The sequence below is a fragment of the Saccostrea echinata genome, unplaced genomic scaffold (genome assembly GCF_033153115.1).
Source record: "Saccostrea echinata isolate AGI-Se365-2 ecotype Australia unplaced genomic scaffold, CSIRO_AGI_Sech_v1 ptg000025l, whole genome shotgun sequence".
NCBI classification, from domain to species: Eukaryota; Metazoa; Mollusca; class Bivalvia; order Ostreida; family Ostreidae; genus Saccostrea; species Saccostrea echinata.
The window spans coordinates 27,685,843-27,710,145 of NW_026889774.1; the positions used below are offsets into that span (position 1 = coordinate 27,685,843).

Consider the following 24,303-nt stretch of genomic DNA (forward strand, 5'->3'; position numbering starts at 1 on the left):
TGTTCTTATTGACTTACTGTATTTTGTTCTAACTGACTTACTGTATTTTGTTCTTATTGACTTACTGTATTTTGTTCTTACCGACTTTTGTTTCTATTGACTTACTGACTTTTGCACTTACTGACTTACTGTATTTTGTTCTTATTGACTTACTGACTTTTGTTCTTATTGACTTACCAACATTGGTTCTGACTTACTGACTTTTATTCTGACTTAGTGACTTTTGGTCTTACTGACTTACTTTCAACAGCATTTTCAAAATCCAGTTCCCCATAGAGCTGCCAGTATGGGAAAAACACTATATCTTTCAGGATTTCCCATGATGCATCTCTCTGTCTGTATAGCAGTGATTGGCTGGCGACACCATAAGCCAAGAGAAAGACAACCACAACAAGGAGGAACATTCGCAACTCATCAAACTACAAATAAACAAAATATACATATTAAACTTTTAATCAAAGGCTCAATAAGTTTCCAATAAAACTAGAAATAGAAGAACCTCATATATCGTATCTATTCTATCACTGTTTCACTTCTTACAAACTACTTTCTAATGACAATGGCCAAAGAAAATTATGCAAGATCAGTCTTTGTAAATGCAAATAGAGATATTATTAGTCTCAAAATTAAAAAAAAAATTGCCTGCAAATCATTGTTGACTGCCAGGGCTGCGTTAAAGATCTTAGCAGCTAGAAAGCTCTTCTTACATGTAGAAGGCTAAGCTAGCTGAAGTGGTATGTAGGAATAACATTGCCTTAAATGACCTCATAGCTAGCTTAGCTGCTACGCTAGATATTTCTAATCTCAAACATGGCCTATTTTGGTGGAAATCCTTACCATCATCTTAATCATGACCAGCTTTGGTCCCAGGCTGCTATTGGCTGTGTACAACTTCATGATGCGTAGGTAGAAAATGATACAGTTCACGGACAAAATCACCTTGGCCTCATGAGCATAAGTTTCCATGGCGATGATTCTGATGATAAACGCCACAAGTGCCAGGAGTAAATTTAACATGTCCACTGTCTTAAGGATTCCGTACCAGTCACGTATCTTGCCATGAAACGTTGGTGACGGGAAAGTCAGAAGCTGTTTGAGAGACAAAATTTATTGTAAAATGAAAATATCTCTACACTAACATGGTATAATGTTATGATTGATACAGAAACTTTATAGAAAGTAAGTATATACTATAAATATGGATATTTAGTGTTGTAAATAAGAGGCCCAAGGGCCTTAACGGTCACCTGAGTATAAGGAAACGATCCATAGATTAAAACAAAATATGCTGATAAATGAAGATATGTTGCCCAAAAGCAAGAGAAAGAGGATAATCAGGGATCAGCAAAATATTAATCTAGTACTCAATAACAAATATTAACATTGATCTATTTATTTGCCTGTGCATTCCCCCTTTGTCATTATCCTCATGCAGACTAAACAAAACCATAGTTCAAGAGCACTATTAGTTAAAACATTTCATTCCCCCTCACATTGGCCACTCTTAGTCTTTGAAGATTATTTAATGTACATAGATACAGTATTTTTGTCCCATTTTCATTTATTTATTATTTGAAATCTACCTGACCATTAAAAAATATGAAAGTACTTTTTGTATGAAATATTACAAATTTTCTTGTATAATTCTGTTATTCAATTGTCATTGACCTTTTAAAATACATTATTTACAGTGATTGACTATCATAGGTGAATAGCAAAGGGGAATAACTTCTTTCAATAGGAATTAATACATTGACCAAAGGGTACAGACTTTCAAAATCTGGTGAAAAAAAACTTGCTTGTTACAACTTTATATACTCTGTTTGCCTCCTAGATGTCCAAGAGCAGAGAACAAGATATTCAAGGAAATAATCCATTTTCACTATAGATTCAATATAGCTCCACCCTAATACCAGAACCCCTAACCAAGGGACCAATGGGATCACAATTTTGGAAGAAGCACTCTTGCTCATCACAATGCACTTAGTATGTTTCCTTAATAACGATGGGCAGAGAAGAAGATTTTCTCAGAAATGATGCATTTCTACTATATATTCAAAAGAGCCTCACCCTAACACCAAAACCCCTGACCCGGGGGTTATGAGATTCAAACTATTTGAAAAGACATCCTTGTTCATCATAACTATGCAATTAGTTTCTCTGTTATATAACCTGGGGCAGAAAAGAAGATTTTCATAAAAAAAATGCATTTCCACAATTATTCAATAGACCCCCCCCCCCCCTTGCATGTACTCCTGACTCTGGGGCCACAAATTTCACAATTTTGGAAGAGGCACCCTTGATCATTATAACCATGCACCATGTTTATCTGCTTTATACAGGGGAAAAGAAGATTTTTAAAGAATCTATGCATTTTCACTATATGATCAATAGAGCCCCGCCTAAACACCAGAAAACCTGACACAGGGGCCAAGATATTCACAATTTTCGAAGAGGCACCCTTGCTCATCATATCTCTATACTTGATTTATCTGCTAATAACCTAGGAGCAGAGAAGAAGACTTTCAAAGAAATAATACAATTTCACTATACAATCAATAGAGCCCTCCCCCCCCCCCCCTCCTGCAGAACCCCTCACCCTCGGGCCACAAATTTTACAATTTTGGAAGAGGCACCCTTGATTATCATAACCATGCACTATTTTATCTGCTTTATATACAGGGGGAGAGAAGAAGATTTTTAAAGAACTTATGAAATTTCACTAAATAATCAATAGAGCCCCACCCTAACTCCAGAACCCCTGACCCTGGGGCCATAAATTTCACAAATTTGGTAGACAGCTCAATCTTTTATTACAATCATGCCAACAGTTTGACTGCTTGATGTCCAGGAGTAAAAAAGAAGATTTTTAAAGATTGCACTCATTTTGATGGTTCTGGTCCCAACCCTAATGCCACAGGGGGGCAGGGACCATGAAATTCACAATTTTTGTTCCCCTTCACTCATAGATATTCTATGCCAAAATTGGTTGAATTGGTTCAGCGATTGCAGGAAAGAAGCTGAAAATGTTCAAATGTTACACATTTGACACATGGCGATGGATGGAAACAGAAAGCAATAGGTCACCTGAATGACTCAGGTGACCTAATATTGGAAATAAGTGGCACAAAGGCATGATTTTGGATACATGACATATGGTTTAGATAAGATTCACTGTATAATTGATTCATTTGTTTAACTTACTGTGTAAAGTTCATCCACAATAAATGTGAAAATCCACACCATGCACATGATTTCTATTTCGGTGATTTTGTAAAACTGATAGTCCACCAACAAATAATAGGTAAACAAAGCCACGAAAAATGTGTACAGGAACTGAAAAACAGAGAATATGGTCAGATACACACAGTCTAATTCTTACATCAACATCACCCACCTTAATGGACAAGGTATACATTACATTTCTAATTCAAAACACCTCATTGAAATGAATGTGATAATTGTTGAATCAAGTCAAATTGAATATGTATATATTACTATGTAATACAAATTGTATACAGTTGTTAAACAGGTCACGCTGCATGAAACTGATGAATGTATGTAACTGTAAACCAACTATTACAGTATTCATGTATGTTACTGTAAACCAACTATTACAGTATTCATGTATGTTACTGTAAACCAACTATTACAGTATTAATGTATGTTACTGTAAACCAACTATTACAGTATACATGATGTTACTGTAAACCAACTATTACAGTATTCATGTATGTTACTGTAAACCAACTATTACAGTATTCATGTATGTTACTGTAAACCAACTATTACAGTATTCATGTTACTGTAAACCAACTATTACAATATTCATGTATGTTACTGTAAACCAACTATTATAGTATTCATGTATGTTACTGTAAACCAACTATACCAGTATTCACGACATCTTTTGTTCCCAATTTGTCTGTTTGAAATCAATCCACAACTACAGTAAAACTTGTTTAGTACTAACATGGATATAGCGAATTCACAGATATAGTGAAGTTTTATTGGATCCCCAGCTATGTAAATTTTATGAATTCCTTATACAGATATAACGAATTACAGATATAACGAAGTAATTTCACAGGTCCCAATGTTATGACCGAGTTTTACTGTATTAATGTTCGCGACTGAGGAAACATTCTACACAAATACACAGGAAAATAAATGGTTATAAGTATGGCAATAAATATTTGCGAGTTAAGGGTCCTCCACACCCCGTGACTTGTGACGTATATAGAGAAAAAATGCTTTTACTTCCGGTTTTATATAGTTTGTACACTGACGATTTGACAGGCACCGCCTGTAAGAGAGTCTTGTAAACGTTTTACTTATAAAGGTTTTGCCAAAGGAAGAGTATGCAGTCAACCGAGAGCGACACCCTGATCATAAACAATGAACACATGGCATGATCACGGCGTGACCAAAAGAAGAAAAAGTGTCAATTTTTTCAATAAAAAAACAGCAGACGTTTGAGTTGTTGTAGCATGATTCGTAAATAACAGGTATATCTACTCGAAAACGTTAAAGTTTATTTATATTTCCAGGCTACTAAATCCATTGCGATATCGTCAACAAGGTCTGTAACAGACTGTTGTGAAAAGTTGATATTATTGCACACTGATTTGTGCGTTTCAATAATACCTATCTCATTGTGTGTTTATAGATATTTATAAAGTGTGCATTTCTATTTTTGCTCATTTTATATCTTCATATATATGTTCACTGATAAAATTAAGTTTTTGTGGTTGTTTTCTGGGCTTAATAATATATTCCAGGAAAACACCAAATTTGTTGTGCTACTTATCAAAACTCGGTAGGGAAAAAATCTTAAAACTTATGAAATTAAATTTAAAAAAAATCAGTATAAATTATATTTCAATTCCTGGCCAGGTTTTAAAGGTTGATATCTATACTTATAAATTAATAAATTTTGCAAATAAACTCCAAAACGGGTGCACCAGAGTTCTTAATTACTCTGCTAACAATACACTGTATACAAGATGATGTCCGTAAACTATATTTAGATTTCACTCCCATAGTATGTATCGTACATTAAATTAAAAGTCTACTTTCATTTTCTATAAACAGCCATGAAATAGGAAAAACGTGAGTACGGTGGCGTTTCCGGTTGGCGGATCTAAGTTATTGGCAATTTTTAATGAAACTGACAACAAGCAATCGTTTATTTATTTCATAAAACGTCATCACTGAATTATTCAATCAAAACTTGATTTAAATGATATAAAAGAAATATGTTGTAATACCCGATTAAAAAGGGAATGTACAAATTATTTTCGTCATTCACCGATCTTTATATTGACGGAAGCTTCTGGAACATCATATAGCACCGAGCCCAATGTTAAAAAGAAAAAAAAAAACGAGGAGATTACAGCTTCATGAACATAAAAAAGCTTTTGTGTGAATGGTCATTGAAATAATGGTAAATAATTGATAACACTATAAGTTGTGAATATATTTATATATCGAAAGACTATTACATATTTATAGTAGGTTTTCCTAATAAATTTATCAGTAACCGAGAACATCGTGGCAACGAACCCGAAGTACAATTTGTACTTCGTAATAAACTTGCTTACATGAAAAGGGAAAATTAATGAATAAGGTATTGTTCAAATACAATTAAAGCTGTAAAATTTTGTGCTTTAATCAATACATTTCAGTTTTTTTTTTTTTTGTATCAAATACTCGGCCTATTCATAGAGCGTTAAAAGCTTTTTTTTCACTGGTACTTGGGTCTTGGTTTATAAATATGTATGTACCTTATTGATATGTAAAAAAAAAAAAAAGTAAAGTACATATTTATCAACCAAGACCCAAGTACCTGTGAATCCCCCCCCCCCCCCAAAAAAATCAATTTATCAGTAAAATGTGCATATTCGCTTATTTCGCTGCTTTTATCCGCGACGGAAATGAAATAAGAGCATCTGAAGTGCAATATCCATAACATAGTATTACAGGTTTCAAAATAAATGTCAATTAATGAAATTATTTTTCAAGCTTTTACAAAAAAGGGGGGTGGGGTGGAGACAATTACATCTACTTCATGCGGGATTTTGAACAAAGTATTTCTTCCTGCTATAAGCCTGTAGGCTGTCAGTAGAAACTACAATATGTTTTCTGTCGGTAGTGGTATAAATTCAATTCCCCGCGCTTGCGCGGGATTTCATCTAGTACTTGTTAAAAGTAATGCTCAGTAATATGAAAACATAAGTTGGGGGTGTGTGGAGGACCCTTAAAGAAAGTCATGAAACTTGCTGATATTTCTAACACGCAAATAAAAGTTGGTTTACAGTATTTGAAAATGTTAAATTATACATTTATAGCAACCTTCTTATGATAAATCTGTTGAGGACACGTACCATAGAATCAAGATGAACCAGTTCTTGATGATTTGAACAAATTAATAATGCTAGTTAATGCCATTGTTAACATAAGCTAATGATTATTGGCTTGAATGAAAGGTTGTTTTAATGCTGCATTTCATTTTTGGAATAATGCTCAACATTTTAGACATTTTTCATTTTCATTTCCAACATTTATTTTTTACTTTCTGGAAACTTTTCTAGAAATAGCCAGGTTGGCTACAATACCAGTTCTAACCATGTATTAATATCATAATAATACTCTTTATTTCAAACCACATTCTCCAAGTATAGAAATGACATCTGTGCACATGCAAACAGCACTAGATAAAAGTTTTGGATGATATATAAACTGCTAGAATTATCATATTACACTTACATGTGGTCATAATAAAATCTTTATTGGTTTCTTAAAAGCTAAGCAAAATTTATTTTTGGAAATCAGTGATTCTTTTTAAGATTTTAATAATTATAAGGAAAGTCTTCTGAATCAGTTCTGCTTTATGGCCAGTAAGGTAGTTTTCTGTACTTACTGAGTGATGGGTAAACTTGGTGATGGGAGCTGTGTAAAACGTCAGGATTTTCTGGAATGTTCTTGCTGTCTTCTCCCCCATTGCATTCACCTCCAAAAATGGCGAGAATAACAGGAACGGGAAGAACACGGTCACTAGCACCTAGACATGTATAAAATGTAAAAATTCCAGACATCTGGAGTGTAGATCCAGTTCATGTATTGCTACTTTAAACTAATAGATATTTTTCGATAGACACAATTTTAGAAAGTCGCAGTTATTTCCCATTGGTTGCCATATTGGAGGTATACAAGCCTGAATTCCTTCATTATTCAACCAATTTAAACTTGTCATACTGGGAAATTGGGTAAAGATAACAATTTTTCTTACAAATTTATGTTAACACAAGCTACCTTTAATTAGCAATTTTGTATTTTAAAGACTTTTGCTTTTATGCTTTTATATTTCTGCCATACAAGTTTAAAACTGGTTGCTCAAAGAAGAATTCCATTAGTTGGACCTCCAATATGGTGGCCAAAGGGAAATAACTGCTAAATTCAGGCCTATTGAAAACTATCTATTAGCTACAGTTGTTATACAGTTGATATTTTACAATGTTTTAACAGGTAACAGTCCATCAAATTTATTAACTGATATGAAATTTTATGATAAGCAGTCTAGTGGTAGGGGGTGGAAAAGGAAAGTGTATTTCAATAGTACAGTTAATATATCAAGCATTTGTACTAAATCAGTAGGGCTTGGTATCGGCTAGGAACTTTGTATTGTGATAAATGCCATACTGCATTATTTTTTACTGTATTGCGATATGTGCTGCAATACTTTCAACAGCAGTTGAAATGATCTTTTCTTATTTTATTAACCTCCATATATAAGCAGAGATATCACTATTATAAATATGTTGTAACAAAAAAGTTTTTGTTGATTTAACTACAGTTTTGCAACAAAAAGCAACCATACAACAGCAACCTTACTGTTTGGCATGATTGAAAACATTTTTGACATCTTAAATTTCATATCTTACTTTAGAAATCCCAAGCCCAAACATTTTGCTCGGGTAAACCGATAATGAAAAAATGTATCGCAATACAATATTTTTTGTCAACAAATTGCAATATAACAGAATATCAATATTATTGCACAGCCCTATCTCTCAGAGTTCTGCAACTCAAGAATTGCAGGCAAGACAATTAATATAATTATTTTTATCTGTGGGTCTTATGAAAGTTTTTTCCCCTAATATCGATAAGATCAAAACTATCTGATCAAATTACAGGAAATCAAACTTGAATAAAATGTGATTCACAGATGTTGGGTTGATATACTAGTGACAATTATATCTGAGAAATGCTGCAAATTCTTTAATGTCAGGATGACTCTTTAATGTTCACAAAATTTTATTTCATTATTTTTTGACACTGGTTAACTGACCTTCATGTTAATGTCCACTTATTAATGAGGTTCGTTCTGAGCTTTTGAGCAGATTTTTATCTTGACCTCAATTTAAAAAAATCTGCATAATGTTTTAGTTCTTACAATAAATTTGGATTCTACAATGCTAATTAAACTATATTCAATTTAAACTCCTGTCAGACCATGATTAAATTCTTTACCGAAATCATTAAGTGAGGAACTAATGTTTTGTGGTGGAGGGTTTGTTAGAAGAAAATGATCAATTTTTCTCTTTCGAAATATTTACAGTATTGTTAAGTTTGGATTCCTATTTTTACATGCAGCCTGCACACCGACTTATTTTGTGCAGTGAAATGTTTTATGCTAGTCCTAAATAATATATTTGATTAACCGTCATGAATTCTATCATCATATTGGACAAATATAGTAAATATATTGTGAAAGTCCTGGGAAAAAATAGCCCACTTCAGGCTAAAATTAACACTATTTTAGTTATATCTCAAAATTAAAATCACAGACTCCCACTTTTAATTTTCTTTTCTATATATACAAGATAATTTTAACCATTCTGCTTAAATTCAGAAAATGTCATTACTTTTAAATGATTTTATTGCTTGTTAAATTTTTATGCTAGAAAAATGACATTTTTTGAGTGCATTAAGGTCAAATAATTGACTATGTGAAGTAATTTTGAAACATTTTTTGTTGTAACAAATTTTAAAGAGACTATTCAAGATGAAAAAAGACTGTTCGTTCCCATATTTATTTGGATAAAATATATTAGAGGAAAAACTTTTAAACATTGATTTATGTGTTAGATGTCATTACATTGCAAAAAGGTCATATTAAATGCTCCCTAGCACCAAAAGAAGCCCAATGACCCCCATTTTTGGTTTTGATTTTTAATTAAGCTATATTGTATAGATTTCAAAAATATAATTGATAAAAAAATTCCCAATATTTTTGATAACAGGATCCAACCTCCTTAAATCATGAATACAAAAGATTGTTGAATATTTTAAACACAACATTCATGTACAATTTAAATATATAGAGATTATACATGCAAATGTGTTTATACAGTAGAAATCAGTGACAAAACAAGATAATAAGTAAAAAGATATTTCAGGAAGTAAAATACTGTCTAGCAAAAGATATTGTTAAGAAACATTTTGAATGTTAGTTTTTTTCCCCTCAGGCTTTATACCAAGATTTTAACACATATATGGAAAAATGACCAACACTGAAATGTTCATACAAAATGTTATGTGAATGTATTGTTAATGAAGAGTAGTCCCCCTTTGTTCCCACAAACACTACAAATACACACTGTCAACAAAAAGCCACTCAATTTCTAATCTCCGATTTGATTTACATCATTTTGAAAAATATAGGTGGTTAAAGGAAATGAACATCAACTTTGTATTGAATGGAGGGATGGTTTTTGATGCTTTGTAACTCAATTTTTTTTGGATAGTAACCATTAATCCAAACATTTGAAAGACTGTACGTCATTTCCTTATGAGAAATCAGTTAAATTGTCGTAACACATTGTACATTTAATTCTAATAAGGCCCTGTGTTTTGTTGACAGTATGTTTACACTACATAAAGTTAGTTAGCATGACTAATTTCACAGACAAGTGCACGCCCCCTTGTTACCTTCCATCGAGAAAAAATTCCACGTCGCCATGTGGCGTCGATTGAATTTCGACATGCCACAGAGGAAAGATAAACCTTCAAATATACAAAAAAATAACAATAAGTCATCATAATTGGAATTCCTGTTTACCTGGTAGGGTTGGACTTGGATGCCTCGGTTCCAGGTGTTATCTATAGAATTTTTACATGCCACTGATGATAGGAATGCCTTCAAAATAACACTTCAAGGTGAGAACACTGGAAAAGTTATGTCATCCTTTTTTTCAATAAACATACATGTACATGTAAATGCATTCTTCCACCATCATAGACTTGGTTTGAAAAATATTTGTAATACACTGGTATGTTGGAGTTAACACAATTTCATGAAATATATGCATGTAGATCTAATAGTTGAAAATAAATATAGAAAAAAACAATCATCTAATTTTTTTATGGCTTAAATACACATTTAGATAGAAGCACAAGATAATTCATGCAAAAAGAACTTTGCCATATATTGCAAAATACCATGCACATGTATACTACCTCTTAAATCCCCCAAAACTAGACAGTTACCGGTATTTCTTAAGTAACTCTCCCCTCCCATTTTGATATACTGCCTTGTTTCACCTTATAATTTCACTTACCCTGTTCACTGCTGAAGCAGCGATCTGTAGACTTGTCATTGAACTCCAAGTTGGCGATTTCCTCTCAGCCAACATCATGGCTTTTTCTTGGTGTTTAAGGTGGCATTCATCAAGGACACTCTTAGCTAGGTGTTCAAATTCACTGAAAAGAAAGTCACTTCTTTCACAGTATCATGTATTACTTGCTCTATTGTTTTAATCAGAAAAGCACATTTTATTTGGCAAAAATTTTGATACAATTCCATGCTGTTAAATTACAGAAAAATTATATAAAGTTCACACAAAATACCCATAGGTAAGGCAAAGTCATGCAAATGACCATCCCTTATATAAGATAAAGGTTACAGATTGTGCATATGCATTTAAAAATTTTAAACAAGTTAAAAATCCTCCATTTTATGGTCATAATCAGGCATCAAAGTTTAACAGAAAAAGTATCTGAACCATCAAATTGTGTGCCACTAATTTCCTTCAGTTTGATATAACAAACAATAAAAGTGTTTAATATAAAAACTGCCTATAGACTATGACATACTCTTTGTACTCTAGGATTCTTTCCTTTAGAGCAGACTCATTACGATGGATGTGCTCCGCCATACTTCCGTAAATCCTGGAGGCTGCCACAGCACTTGTTACAGGTTCACTCCCCATCTGCCACGCAAACTTGGCCAATTTTTGTCTAAAAAATTATCAAATCTTTATTATATAGTTACATGTATTATATCACATACAAATTGGGCACGATGCCCAATTTTTTGCGAGATAGTAACAGTTTATATCTGTTATGCATTCAAATTCATTAAATCTAGGGCTATTAGGGACAGACTACCTTAAATCACTACATTACAATCAATTACCTTAACATGAGTATAGACCAAATCATCAGCTGTTTATACGGCCATTTAAACTGTCTCTGACCCCCCGTCTTGACCGGTGTAAACTTCACTCCATTAGTATCGCCCACATTGTCCTCCTCAATGTTGTGGTCATATTTGTCCATCAGAGATTCCATAAGTCGGGCGAGGTTGTCGTAAGTAAATGTTCTTGTGTGTATCGTACGATCCATCAGTTTTCGGAGATGAATGCTGTCTGTTCTTGCCAGAGACTGTTAAAAAAAATGTGTACAGATCTCTTATGCAGTGTAATGCAATCATCAAGGCTTGTATTCTTGTGGCCAATCTACAAACGTTTTTCTTCCTTTCTGTACCTTAATCTAAATAGTGCCTAGGGTTGGAAACCGGCCATTAAAGATGAAACAGTATAATATGTGCATACCAATACATGTATTTTTGAAATGATGGGATACTTTTTAATGATACCTCTCTCTTCAATATATTAAATAGAACAATGTGGTTTCAATATGTAATTATTATAGCAATAATGTATTTCTAGCTTCTGTTCTCTTGAAACCTTTTCATAAGAAACAAAAATAGATTTAGAAAATTACGGGTAAATATAGTCTGAAACGATTATGTACCATTTGATTAGATTCACAATTACGACAATTTTGAATTTGATGAACCCACTCTCAAGGTTAGGAAAATCAAGTTTTAATTAGCATTCCAAAATTTAATTAAGTAATCCTAATTGTTTATTAAAAACAAAACAGGAATTTAATTATGTAATCAAACTGTTTATTAAAAACAAAACAGTTTTAGCAAGGTCAATGTATACTTTATTGAAATTTGTACCTGACATTTATTAGTGCTCAGTATGCCTTATTTCATTAATTAATGGGGTAGTTTAACCTTACAACATTAGATTTAATCCTGTGGTTATATATTTTCTACACATGTTTACAATTCACTTTTGTTGAATGAATGCAAATGCATTAAATACATAATTTTACAGAGAAAAGGATGAAATGCCAATATGGGTACCGGTATAAATTGAAACAGTATTTTACCAGGAATTTTGAAATAACTACTCATAAAAGTACATTTACCAAGAACCTGTGTCCAACCCTAATAGGGCCTTGCATTAATAGGACTTTTCAATATGTTTTGACTACACAACTCATTACTGTAAACAGTTATTATTCAAACATGACAACTTTTATTCTTCATTCTTCAGTTTGAAATCCGACATGCACTTTTTCATGACCTAATAAGCATTTAACATAAACACACAATTAAATAAATGATTTGCAGTGAGAAATATTCACTAAAGAAGGTTATAAAAGTTCCAAATATTTCTCACACAGAGATAAAAAATGTTGATTTCCAGGCAGTATTTCATATATTGTCTATAGGAGGCAATAAGACACTGACCATTTCATATATTCCCTTCACCAAAGGACGCTTTGTTGCAAGTTTGGTTGAAAGCCCAGTGGTTCTTGAGAAGAAGCCAAAAATGTGAAAAGTTTACAGACTAATATTTGCATACTCTCTGTTTTCCCTCACTATGAACCTGCACTCATCAGTTGCGTTTATAGGGCTATAAACGCAACTTGTTCAGCTTTGAGTGCAATTTGTTTCTCACTCTCGCACAGTACAGGATACTCCACTAGTGAAATGTGTTCAAAAGTATATATATCAAATGTATTGTGAAAGGAATAAATCTTAGTTTTTAATAATATTCTCCAGAAAAAAAGAAAATTAATTCAAAATGATTAAAATTGCTGATTTATATCTTTAAAAAATAAATTTTGGTCATTGATTTAATTGTATAATAAAATGTTTTACAAATTAAAAAGAACAGCTATATCTTTAATTTTTCTGTTCATATTTATGCATAATTTGGCAAAGAACAATAACTCTTCATGCTAGGGCGTTTCACGTTCAGAGGATACGAAGTTTCTGTAATAGTACATCTATTTTTAGAACAATTTCACTCTTTAAAAAATGAATTTAAGGAACTTAAAAAACTAGTAAAACATTCTTTAGTTAAAATCAATATAAAAGCATTCTCTTTTGTCATCATACTATTTTGTTAATTTTTCTCGAAGGTTTCAATACTTTGAACAATGACGTCACAACTGCATCAAAACAAAAATTACCGAAGACGACGCGGTTTGTATGGATCCAGATAAATGTAGTTGAGAAGCAAATACCATATATATTATTTGTGATTTATTGGAGAAAGGGTTGATTAATCAGGTCTACTCATTTTATTGTCATGTTTTTTTCTTTACTGGGGACAAGCCGTCGTACCATTATGTAAGCCAGGATTTCCTCTGATATTCTTGACAACATCACAGAATGCAAATATAAGTAATAAACAATTATTCAGTGAACATGGCATTATGAATAGCAATAGCTCTGCTGGCTAGCCCGCATCATGGAATATGCCAGCAGAGCAATTGCTATTCATAACGCCATGTTCACTGAATAACGTTTACTTCTTCACAGACGGACGCCGGATACTCTTTGATCAGAAAAGCTCACTTTAGCCTTCGCTCAGGTGAGCTAAAAATATCGCACACAAATAAAAATGTTGGTTTACAGGCAGTATTTCATATATTGTTTACAGAAGGCAATAGGACACTGACCATTTCATAGAGTGTCTGCAGTCTTTCTGTGGTCAGGAACTCCTTCATCACCACATTCTGCTGTAAAATAAGGGCCACAAATTCCACCCTCTCCTCTAGTATGGCCTCCATTAAAACATCATACAAATTCTCTGAAATATTTTAGAATGAGGTATAATTAATGTAAAGATTATTCAAAACCCTTAAAATTTTTTTTCAAATAATTCTTAGGAAGAAAATACACTTATGTACTATTTTTGAAATTGAACAGACTCATGATAAACACTTTGCATCTTTAGAATTTTTTTTTTCTATTCCTGGTAACTTAATCTTTACAGAGCCTTTCTTGCCATTTTTAAAATTCTGCAAAACAAATCCTGGAATTTTCTCTCTGGAATTTAAATTTTTGGTGCCACATAAGTTACATGTGTTTGTAAGGGGTTTGTTGTATAGAGAGACGTGGCAGTCGAGTCACGCAGTGATGAGACTCTCACACCTCAGTGTGTGCATTATTTTTTGATTAACATGCTATGTCCACGATTTTATTGGACAACCCTCGTACATGCCCCGGAGTCTTACCAGTCTTCCATAGCACATCCTCCCTGAAGATTTCCTCCTGAGCTATGTCGGCCCGGTCCCAGGTCAAGGCCAGCTTCAGTTGGTTCTGCCGAATCTCAGTTGATGTGTCTCCGGCTTTAGCTGGAAATACGTAATAACCACATTTATTATCTCTCATGAAGAACAAATATTTCATTAAAAAATAGCAACTTTTTTCAGTAGATAAAGTACAAAATATAAAAGAAATTCATTATAACTGAGATCAAGTTTTGATTTAAAAAATCTACTCTAAAAAAAGGAAGAAAACATATAATTCCAAAATTATCTCTGAAAATTTCAACGATTTCAACAAGTGTAGCTTTATTTTCTTTGAAGAAAAAACTCTGATAGCAATTAGAAAATATTTCCTTTAAAATCAATAAATTTCTCTTGTGACAAATTGATACATCTATCCTAATGCTGATTCTTAAGGTTAAACATGTATATATATAGTCTCAAAACGCTTTCTGGGAATAAAAAATTTCTTTTGTTTCAAATTATGGTCCATCAACATCACGTAAATATCTTGGTGTGAAATAAGCTTTCTAACTACATTCATTACAATGGAGGTAAACAAAAGACAGAACGATGTACTGTAATTCAAATTGTGATTTTCAATAACTATACACTTTCATGTTTCAAATGACATATAAAAGTTTGTTTCAATTGAGAATGCATGCTTAATCTGTATACATACAGTTCAGTAATGCAGTGAGAATGGCAATGTCCAAATCCTCATGTTTGTTCATCGGAAAAATGTTGATCTGAAACCATGACAACATAATATAAGAACAAAACTGTATGAAATACATTGAATTTTCATTACGAATTAAAAAAATTTGAATGTAAAGCTATTGTTTGTAAATTATTAAGATGATGACTTTAACGAAGGAATCTTTACCAAATAGGATTTGATTTAAAACCAGGCCCCAAGAATATAAACTGAAAACAGACTTAAGTCAAAGTTTCAAATTTTTATAACTTTTGAAATAATCAAGAAAATAAGACCACATTTTCATTGAGTGTTTCTGTTTGAAAATTTTACACACATGCAACTTTTCAAACATGTCTCTTGAATTAAATTGAAGATACTGTATACAGGGAAAGAGCTAGGTTCACTTTACGCATAAAATGGCCCAATTTATGGCAAACACTCTATGTTCCATTTCAAACATCAAGATAAAGTAGAGACTTAGTGCTTTCACTTCCTATTAGAATTTTTCTCCTGAAAGTTTAGGGATTGGAAAACAGGCTTTATGCAATTGTAATATTGTTGAATTTTATGGAAAACCTGCATATTTGAGTACTTTCAGAGAAGAAAAATAATATGAGCACACTCCTTGATCCAAAAAATAAAACTTGTTTTGTAATCCTCAGAAACAGTTCTATCATTTATTAATTGTATATCATAGATCAGAGGTTGCGCTCTAAATGAAATATCGAAAAATAGCTTAAAAGATTGACTGTTTTTGTAGATTTTTTTCCGAATATGCTGAAAATGATGCAATTCATGACATCATAATGCATTTACTAGCCAGAAAATTACGTCAATTTTAATAGATGCACAGTCAATAATGGTCTAAATGATATTTAATGCACTGTCAACTCAAACTAAGCAGTTTCACTTTTTCAGAAATTCAAAGGGCCAAAAAAGGCCCTAAGTGAATCTTGTTCTTTTCGCCCCCATTTTATTTTCGCCCCTTTTGCCCTAATCACAGGTGGGCAAATTTAAAATGGGAGGAATTCAAAGAACACAGTATAACTGTGAACGGGCGAATCTATAACGGGGGCAAAATTGTTCACAAGTGCAAAAGGGCAAAAATAACATGGGGCAAAAATAACCCTGTATACAGTATTCAAAACCTAAAATATAGATCTATAAGTACCAAGTCTCTATGCTCCATGCATTTCTTTACATTCCTCAAATGTTTCTCTAGATTTTCCTCAATATCCTTCTCCTTCCATCTCTCTCCATAAGCATCAAATATTTTCTCCTTCAACTTCTCTTCATGTTTGGGTTTCAGTTCTCCTTTACTGTGTAAAAATTTGTAAAATTAATTAAACATGAACTGCACCTCTTGTATTTGGGTGAATTAAAAAAAAATGACCACCAAACTGAATTTTTTTGCAAAAATTCAGCTACTTCTAACATATTTTTCACTTATATCATCATATTGCACATGCATTCTAGTTTAAAATCCTGAAGTGGCAATAGAATAGACAATTGGATTAAAAAGTTTCAGAATTTTTATTAGTAAAATTTCTTTTGAAAAAAGAAAATATCATTACACCTTAAAAGACTTTCTAAAATACATAATAACAAGAAATTATAGTTTTTTAGCTTCAAAATGGTAAAAGGAGTATAAATGATCAAATCTAGACCTTGATTGAGTATCTTCTCTTGTATGTGTGACAAAAAATTGGCTTTTTGATTGTTATTTTACATTATTTTTTCAATTCTGGTTTGAGAAGTTTTAATAAGAAAAAAATATGAAGCAATAAAATTCCCCAAATTTCACTTTTTTGTCCGTTCAAGCCAATTCTTTAAATCTAAGCCAAAAAAGAATTTTTATATACGAGTTCTCTTACAAAAAATACTAGATTTTGAAGTGACCCTATGTTACATTATTGTGTTGCACTCCTGACATCTGATACGTATTTTATTTAACATTGTTTTAAAAATTATTACACACAATAACCCATTCTTTTTTTGTAAATTAATTTGTCGTTTTGATATTTTTCATCGTTTACGGCAGGTTTTTCATATTTTGAAGACCTTAACACATGATTATTTGCAAAGTGTAATATACATAAATTGTATATAAAACTATATGTGAAATGATGAAAACTATTCCCTGAATTGACTAGAAAATTTCTGTAATTTGTTGATAGACATAGTGTTTTGAACATCAAATAGTATCAAACATTTTTTTCAACTCATTCTTTTAGTAAAGATAATTAAAAAGCATTGGTAATTACAAAGCAGTTTTGTTGCACTCCTGACTGCAGTAAAATTTAAAATTAAAATCGTAGAACACAAAAATTCATAAAGTGTTGGCAACATCAAGTGGTAATGAAACTGTGCAATGTTTGTAGTCCAATACTTCATAATTAAAACAGATGAAAGTATTTAAAATTCGCATTTTATCTGGAATTATTCTCTATTTATGCCAAAAAACTAGCTTAAATGTATATTTAGAAGATAAAATATATTTTATAGCATATTTTCCTTTAGAGGACAAACACAGTAACCCACCAGAAAAATTCTACTCATCATTTTTTCTTTATTTTTATTCTTATTGGAGGATTTATAATTCTAACATATTTGTTGCACTCCTGACCAAAAGTATTGGGACCTTTAAAGTAGAATTGTGAAGTGAAAATTACGTAAGAACTTGTTCTGTTGTTTCAGTGAAGTTGAGGAGGAATTACTTGAATTTTATGACAATGTTTTAGTGTGTTTATTTTTAATATTCATTAAAAAAATCACAAAAAAGATAAAAACACATCTGAATTGATAAAATTGAAAAAGGAAGGATTTTAATAATAAAACTGTCAATAATTTGGTATTAAATTATACAAAAAGATCATTATTAATTAATGAATACGTCTAAGCATGAATAGAAGTGTTTTTGTCACACAACTTGAATCTTTAAAAAAATGTGTTGCACTCCTGACCATAGAAATATGGATCTGAAGCACAGACAGTACCTGTAATTGATAAATCTATTTGGTAAAAATGTTCTTTGTGTCTTTCTTTTCCAAAATAAAAATCAGAAAATCATATAAAGATAACAGTTTTTTCATGCTTGGGAGCAAAACATCAAATGTTGCACTCCTGACATTATTGGGTATGCACATATACTTGACTCTAATTAATGCTGCTTGTGATTTATATAACATTTTTAAGTTTTAAAATGTCTATCAGTTATTGTTTTACACTTCGAAAATTCTTTTTTGTCTTAATTTTCTTCCAGAATTTTACAATTGATGTTTTTTTGGCAACACTACATTTTTTCTGTTGCACTCCTGACATGGTATGACATTTTTTTAAACATCAGCCATGACAACAACTTGATTAAACAAAAATTACTACTGCCCACATTTAAAGCTCAATACTTTGAATATTATCAGGAAAGTCTTTATTTTCAACATAAAGCATTATTATTTATTGCACAGATCTCCAAAAAATATTGAAATTTCAAAATGTCACAAAAAGGTGTTGCACTCCTGACAATTTTAGCATCATTTTTGGGCATAACTTTTTTGTTAATTGAGATATCAATAAGATATTTGGCAGGTATTTAGACACTATCTAAAGACATATGCTGAGACATAGAAATCTATTTTCATTGCCTGTATTTTTAGTGTGGGTTGATAAATATGCGTTTGGTCATTTTTTTTGAATTCACCCATTTGTCAGCTTATAGTCCATTTTTAAAATAGTTAAACAAAGTGATGCAGGTACTGTAATATTCATCCAATGTATTTAATATACATTTAGTAGCTAGTTATATGTTCATTTTCAGTATAAGTGTATCATTTAATTTATTTACATGTAAACATCATCATTTTTTTATCCGCTATTAATTAACAAACTTTTTCTTTATTCTTAAAAAAGGCAGCATTTTCTTTCCATAGCACATGGTTTATAATCAAGAATGAAGCATTTTAATTTTGACCCAAGACGTACTAAATAACAAGGATTTCTTAATACGTACATGTCAATTTTAAGAGATATTTTCTGGAAATTTTTTAGGGGACTTACAAACTTCAAAAAGTATGCACAGATTACAACTCAAGCACATATCACACTGTGACATAATTCAAGTAATTAGCATGAACTGAATGACAAGATGCAGACATATTCTAATCTAATTTAAATACATTTGGGCTTACCCTGTTAAGCTAGTGGTACAATGTACATGTGTGTAAATTAAGATATGCTCGTTATTTATGAATCTTAATTATGGCCGTGTACATGGAATATAATGCTTTCTATGTCTCAATGTTGATGAATTTGTGCATTACAAAATTTTAATGTTTCAAACAAGCTTGAGGCCAAAAAAACACAAGCACTGCAGCATTTCTTGCAATGGCTTTTCATTGTTAAAAAGATGAAAAAAAACAGAAGTCTAGAAATGAGGTTTATGGATAAAAAAACAAACATGTCACACCAAGCTGCTGTTATTAACTGAGAGAATGGCACACTAGCACTAACAAAAACATGGCGTCTTAGTTACCGGTCACTGTGAATTTTGGTATCATGATGTCTACAGAAATAATTTATAGTCAAATTATCTTCAGTTATTTTTTGAATTCAATATTGTCATTTTGTAAAAACCAGAATGTATCTTAGACTTAGGGAAAATTGTTTATTGAGCTAGTTAAGTATTAGACATAGTTCATCAGAAGTATGATGAAATGTACAGCAGTTAAGAGTTATCATCCACTATATACCATTTCAAGAAAAATACATGTATGTAATATATATATATTAAATAAGATGATACAAATATTAACCAGTTAGTTAGTAGACAGATATAGCCATGCAGAACTTATACCTTGGTTATACACTGTACATAGTATTACATAGTTGACACCAAACATTTAGAATCTTCCAAATAACAGTGTTTTGATGTTTAAGAGAAACTTTCAAAGGGAGATAAATCTTACTTGCTGCGAGTGTGAGAGTAGGCATATGCTAATATGTCTGCTGCTCGTCCAGTTCCAGAGCAGACAACGACAGGAATTTTGTGTTCTAGGGTCACCATTGCATCATGGATGGCATCTGTCCCTCCCTCCAAGATCACCAAAACAACGGGAATACCTAAACCTCCGGCTAAAAATCAATAAAAAGTTGAAATCATCTGACATTTTTTACTACAAACCTGAATAAATTTTGGAGACATACACTTAAAAAAAACATTTGTATCAAAAGAGAAGGGTTTTTTTTGTATAACAAAGTACATCCCATCACTGCAAGCCACAGGTTTTTTACAATGTCCATTCTGTTTGTAGAACTAGAATGGACACAAATTTTTGTGGCTTACCACGATTACATCCAGTACTTAACAACAGCAATTTAGACAAATCGGGAAAATCAATGTGTCAGTGTACATATGAGAGAATTGTCTACCTTCTGTAGGCTTGGAGACTTTCTGTTCAAACTGAGCCCTGAACTCTGAGGCCCCGGTGTATGTGTTCCTGACTCCGTCATCAACAAACACAAAGTGGGTGTGGTTAGGATTTAGGGGGACAGGTTTTCCATGAATAATAACATTACTGGTCTTAAAATGCACTGGAAAACGACCCTAGAATTAGCAATTAATTATTCAAATTATATGTAAATTCAATGTATAATTTCTAATAAGTACATCACAATATTTTTGTATCTTGAAAATTAGATACAAAATAACACTACTTCAATAAAATATCTATTCAATACAATATAGAAGTGGATAAAGTTCTAAAAATTAATTTTGGAACCCAAATAACATGTTTCCAATATTCTACATAAATATATTTCAAACAATCATGTAAACAAATTGGGTTTAACTTCAAATTACAAGGTCAGTCAAAGCAAACTTTTCAAACTTTTCTTTTCTATGTAACAAAAAACAAGACATACATTGTAATATAGGGTTTTGGGAACATGAATTCAAATACTACACTAATATGAAGTGAAGGGACAACAAGAATTAGTCTATTTTAACTTCTTTTATTACCTAGAGAGAAAGAGAGAGAGAGAGAGAGAGAAGGCCAATAGGAGAAAGAGGACAACACAGTGTCTTTCATTTTTGATGACTTACATTTCCATCACTCTCCAGCTCTTTTCTGTTGTTCACATATCCCCAGGGCCCGATTCCAATCAGGCGCAGCGTGTGGGTGATTCTGTCATTATCCCACAGGAAGGACTGACCCTCACTGACAGCATTACCAACAGCCTTCATCACTCCGACATTTGACCCTGTCGTGATCAGCCACGCGTTAGTCGTCTTTGCAGCCTGGAATACAACAAAATTCAAAGTCAACTAGAGCAATGAAGAATAAATGTATGTACTTAAAGAAATCTGGTGAGACATTAAAACCATTTGTCAATATTATGGAAATCATATTCAACTGTAGTAAATTTAGGTTTTCCGGAGATGAATTATTAACGAATTGTTGTTCATTTTGTAACAATAGCTCAATAGCTTGAACAGGTAGGAAATACTTAAAGGTAGGTTTTAAAAAGTGGAGAAGGAAAATTTAGGGGTTACAAAAGAGTATAGGAGACCTGACACTTCTGGATATAAACTACTGGAAAATCTCCATTGTACGGCCACCTTAACTCATGTAGGGCACAAAGTTTCAAAAGATGGGAAGGTACAATGTATAAGAGAAAAAATGTACAAAGTTTGGGGTAAGGAAAGAGACTGTTCATAATCTGCATGATGGAAGGTGGTGTATGTAGATGTAAATGGTTGAAATTGGACATAAAAAGGGAAGTGTGTGGGGGTTGGGGTGGGGGGTGTTACCTTGATAAGACCAGTATTGAAAGTTTCTCTCATTTTGTTGTCCAGTTTGAAGCTTTTTGCCCCTCCTATCACAGAGATACACAGACTGGGGGGTTTAGGCTCCATTATCTTCCAATGCTTCTCCATCAGCTCCAGACATTTGTCCACAGAATCCTTGTGACTCAGTCGAACATACTAAAAAATAAACGTAGGAATTGTCAATCAAATAACCTCAGGGATATTAAAAAAATACACTTGTAATTTTATATTTCTTAGAGTTTAACAGTGACCTCAGTTTTTTTTTTTTTAATTATGATAATAAAAATCTACATCTTTACCATGATTTATTTTTTTTATTACTAGAGATTAAAGGAAAGCCTTACCTTTGCAGGTTTAGATCCCCCTAACTGGTTATCATTGTTTACAAAACTTATTTTCCCAAATGTCGTACAAATATTCTCCCGAAAAGCTTCCTCTTTGCTCCACGGAATTACAGGTATATTATTTGGTGGGGCTTTGAAGAGTGTTTCTCGGTTTATTATGCTTCGCAATTCTACAAAAACAAGGCACCAACATGTAAACTGGTATTGTTACAATTCTCTGTATTTTTTTCATAAAAACAACACAAAATCGTCAGAATGCATAACTGTTTCCGAAGACCATGCAAAGTTGAGATACCTTTTCAATGAAGATGAACCTATTTTTGTCTTAGTAATTATCAATTAAAGTGTCTACATACTACTGTCTGGGATAAGATAAGCCTCCACGATATCTCTCTGCACACTATTCATTGGTTGAGTATGAGATAGTCCAGCATGCTCTGACAAAACCTCTCCACAATGGCACCTTGTAATGACACAATTAAGACAAATTCTCATACCTATATTAAATTGATAATGTAGTAATGATTGCTATATACTGTAAACCAACTTTTATTCGCCAGCAAGAAATAATCACGATTTTTGCGACCTACTAAAACTTGCAAATATTAATCACCGCAAACCAATGATTTTGCTTTGTATTTGTATAGAATGATTCCTCAGTCGAGAAAATTAATTGTAGTGGATTTATTTCAAACTGATGATTCGCGAATAAAAGATGTTGTGAATAATAGTTGGTTCACAGTTTAAAGATGACATTTTTTTTTTAAGTCTCCTTAGTTCAGTTTTAACTACAACATCCCATCTTTTTTTCAGACTTAATTACTAATTAATGTTTGCTCTTTATACTCAGACTTACTTTAAATCCCTTATTTTCTTGACTGAGGTTTGGTTTGGTTTTGGCACAAATTTACTGCATTCTATTTGTCGAAAATGCTGCTTTACAAACGTAATATGTTCTTGTTTCCGCTGAAAAAAAAAAAAAAATCAATATTCATCATATAAATTTGAATGACTTTTCTTCTAAAAAGGTCTTGCCAAAGAATGATTCTGAGTACTTAAACAATCAAATATTAAAAGAAGAAATAAAAATTATGTTTTGATGTGTCTTTCTCTTCTATTTAATATTTATTAAAACAGCTCAACCTGACTTACTAATTATTTGAACAAAATTAATATACCTTCTGAAATTCTAAATCCTGGTCCTGTTTATTAATGCGATCCTTGGGAATCCGACCCAATCCCGGTATCTTTTTGCGCATTTCTGAGTAACGAGCCTCCTCGAGTGTAAGCGATGTCTGAACATCATAGAATCTCTCTTGTTGGTATCTCTTATAGTCCGGCATTGAGGAGGAAGCAGCACCTCCTTGGTCCGGGGAAAAGGTGACCTGATCATATCTATCTGAAGGGTATATCTTTGTGTCCAACCCAACACCTGCCATTTTTCTTCAAACCTGAGAAGCCACAACAACTTTCAACATAAAACCTGGAAAGCTGAATCAAAAATTATGTAGATTAATAAAAGGCAAACAAGACTTACAAAAATTGGAAATATATACTTACAGTTTTGCATTTGATAAACTTAGTTTGTGAATCTTAAACAACTTTTACATGTAGCTATACTTTCATATATAAAAGTAAATGCCGATTATTTTACAAATAAGATTCAATATTACAGTGAGTGAGTGAAGCAAGTGGCACAAAGCACCGCTCACACTGCCAGCTCTTAAGCAACA

At 32.2% G+C, this 24,303-nt stretch overlaps 1 protein-coding gene across 1 annotated transcript in view; it reads right to left on the minus strand.

Annotated features, from left to right (window-relative positions):
* Positions 1–24,010, minus strand: part of LOC133192295 (transient receptor potential cation channel subfamily M member-like 2) — a 28,820-nt gene extending 4,810 nt beyond the window's left edge. Inside the window, exons 1-20 of the mRNA XM_061328308.1 lie at positions 23,749–24,010; positions 23,427–23,536; positions 22,930–23,033; positions 22,571–22,740; positions 22,209–22,382; positions 21,501–21,695; positions 20,828–21,002; positions 20,365–20,530; positions 16,575–16,722; positions 15,386–15,452; positions 14,671–14,790; positions 14,113–14,243; positions 11,480–11,727; positions 11,158–11,301; positions 10,623–10,764; positions 9,994–10,068; positions 6,923–7,063; positions 3,205–3,336; positions 838–1,089; positions 242–419 (exon numbers count right to left, since the gene is read on the minus strand). Of these exons, the coding sequence (XP_061184292.1) occupies positions 242–419; positions 838–1,089; positions 3,205–3,336; positions 6,923–7,063; positions 9,994–10,068; positions 10,623–10,764; positions 11,158–11,301; positions 11,480–11,727; positions 14,113–14,243; positions 14,671–14,790; positions 15,386–15,452; positions 16,575–16,722; positions 20,365–20,530; positions 20,828–21,002; positions 21,501–21,695; positions 22,209–22,382; positions 22,571–22,740; positions 22,930–23,033; positions 23,427–23,536; positions 23,749–24,009 (3,133 nt within the window). The 5' untranslated portion in view covers position 24,010. The remainder of the gene's footprint in view (positions 1–241; positions 420–837; positions 1,090–3,204; positions 3,337–6,922; positions 7,064–9,993; positions 10,069–10,622; positions 10,765–11,157; positions 11,302–11,479; positions 11,728–14,112; positions 14,244–14,670; positions 14,791–15,385; positions 15,453–16,574; positions 16,723–20,364; positions 20,531–20,827; positions 21,003–21,500; positions 21,696–22,208; positions 22,383–22,570; positions 22,741–22,929; positions 23,034–23,426; positions 23,537–23,748) is intronic.
* Positions 24,011–24,303: the final 293 nt, after the last annotated feature.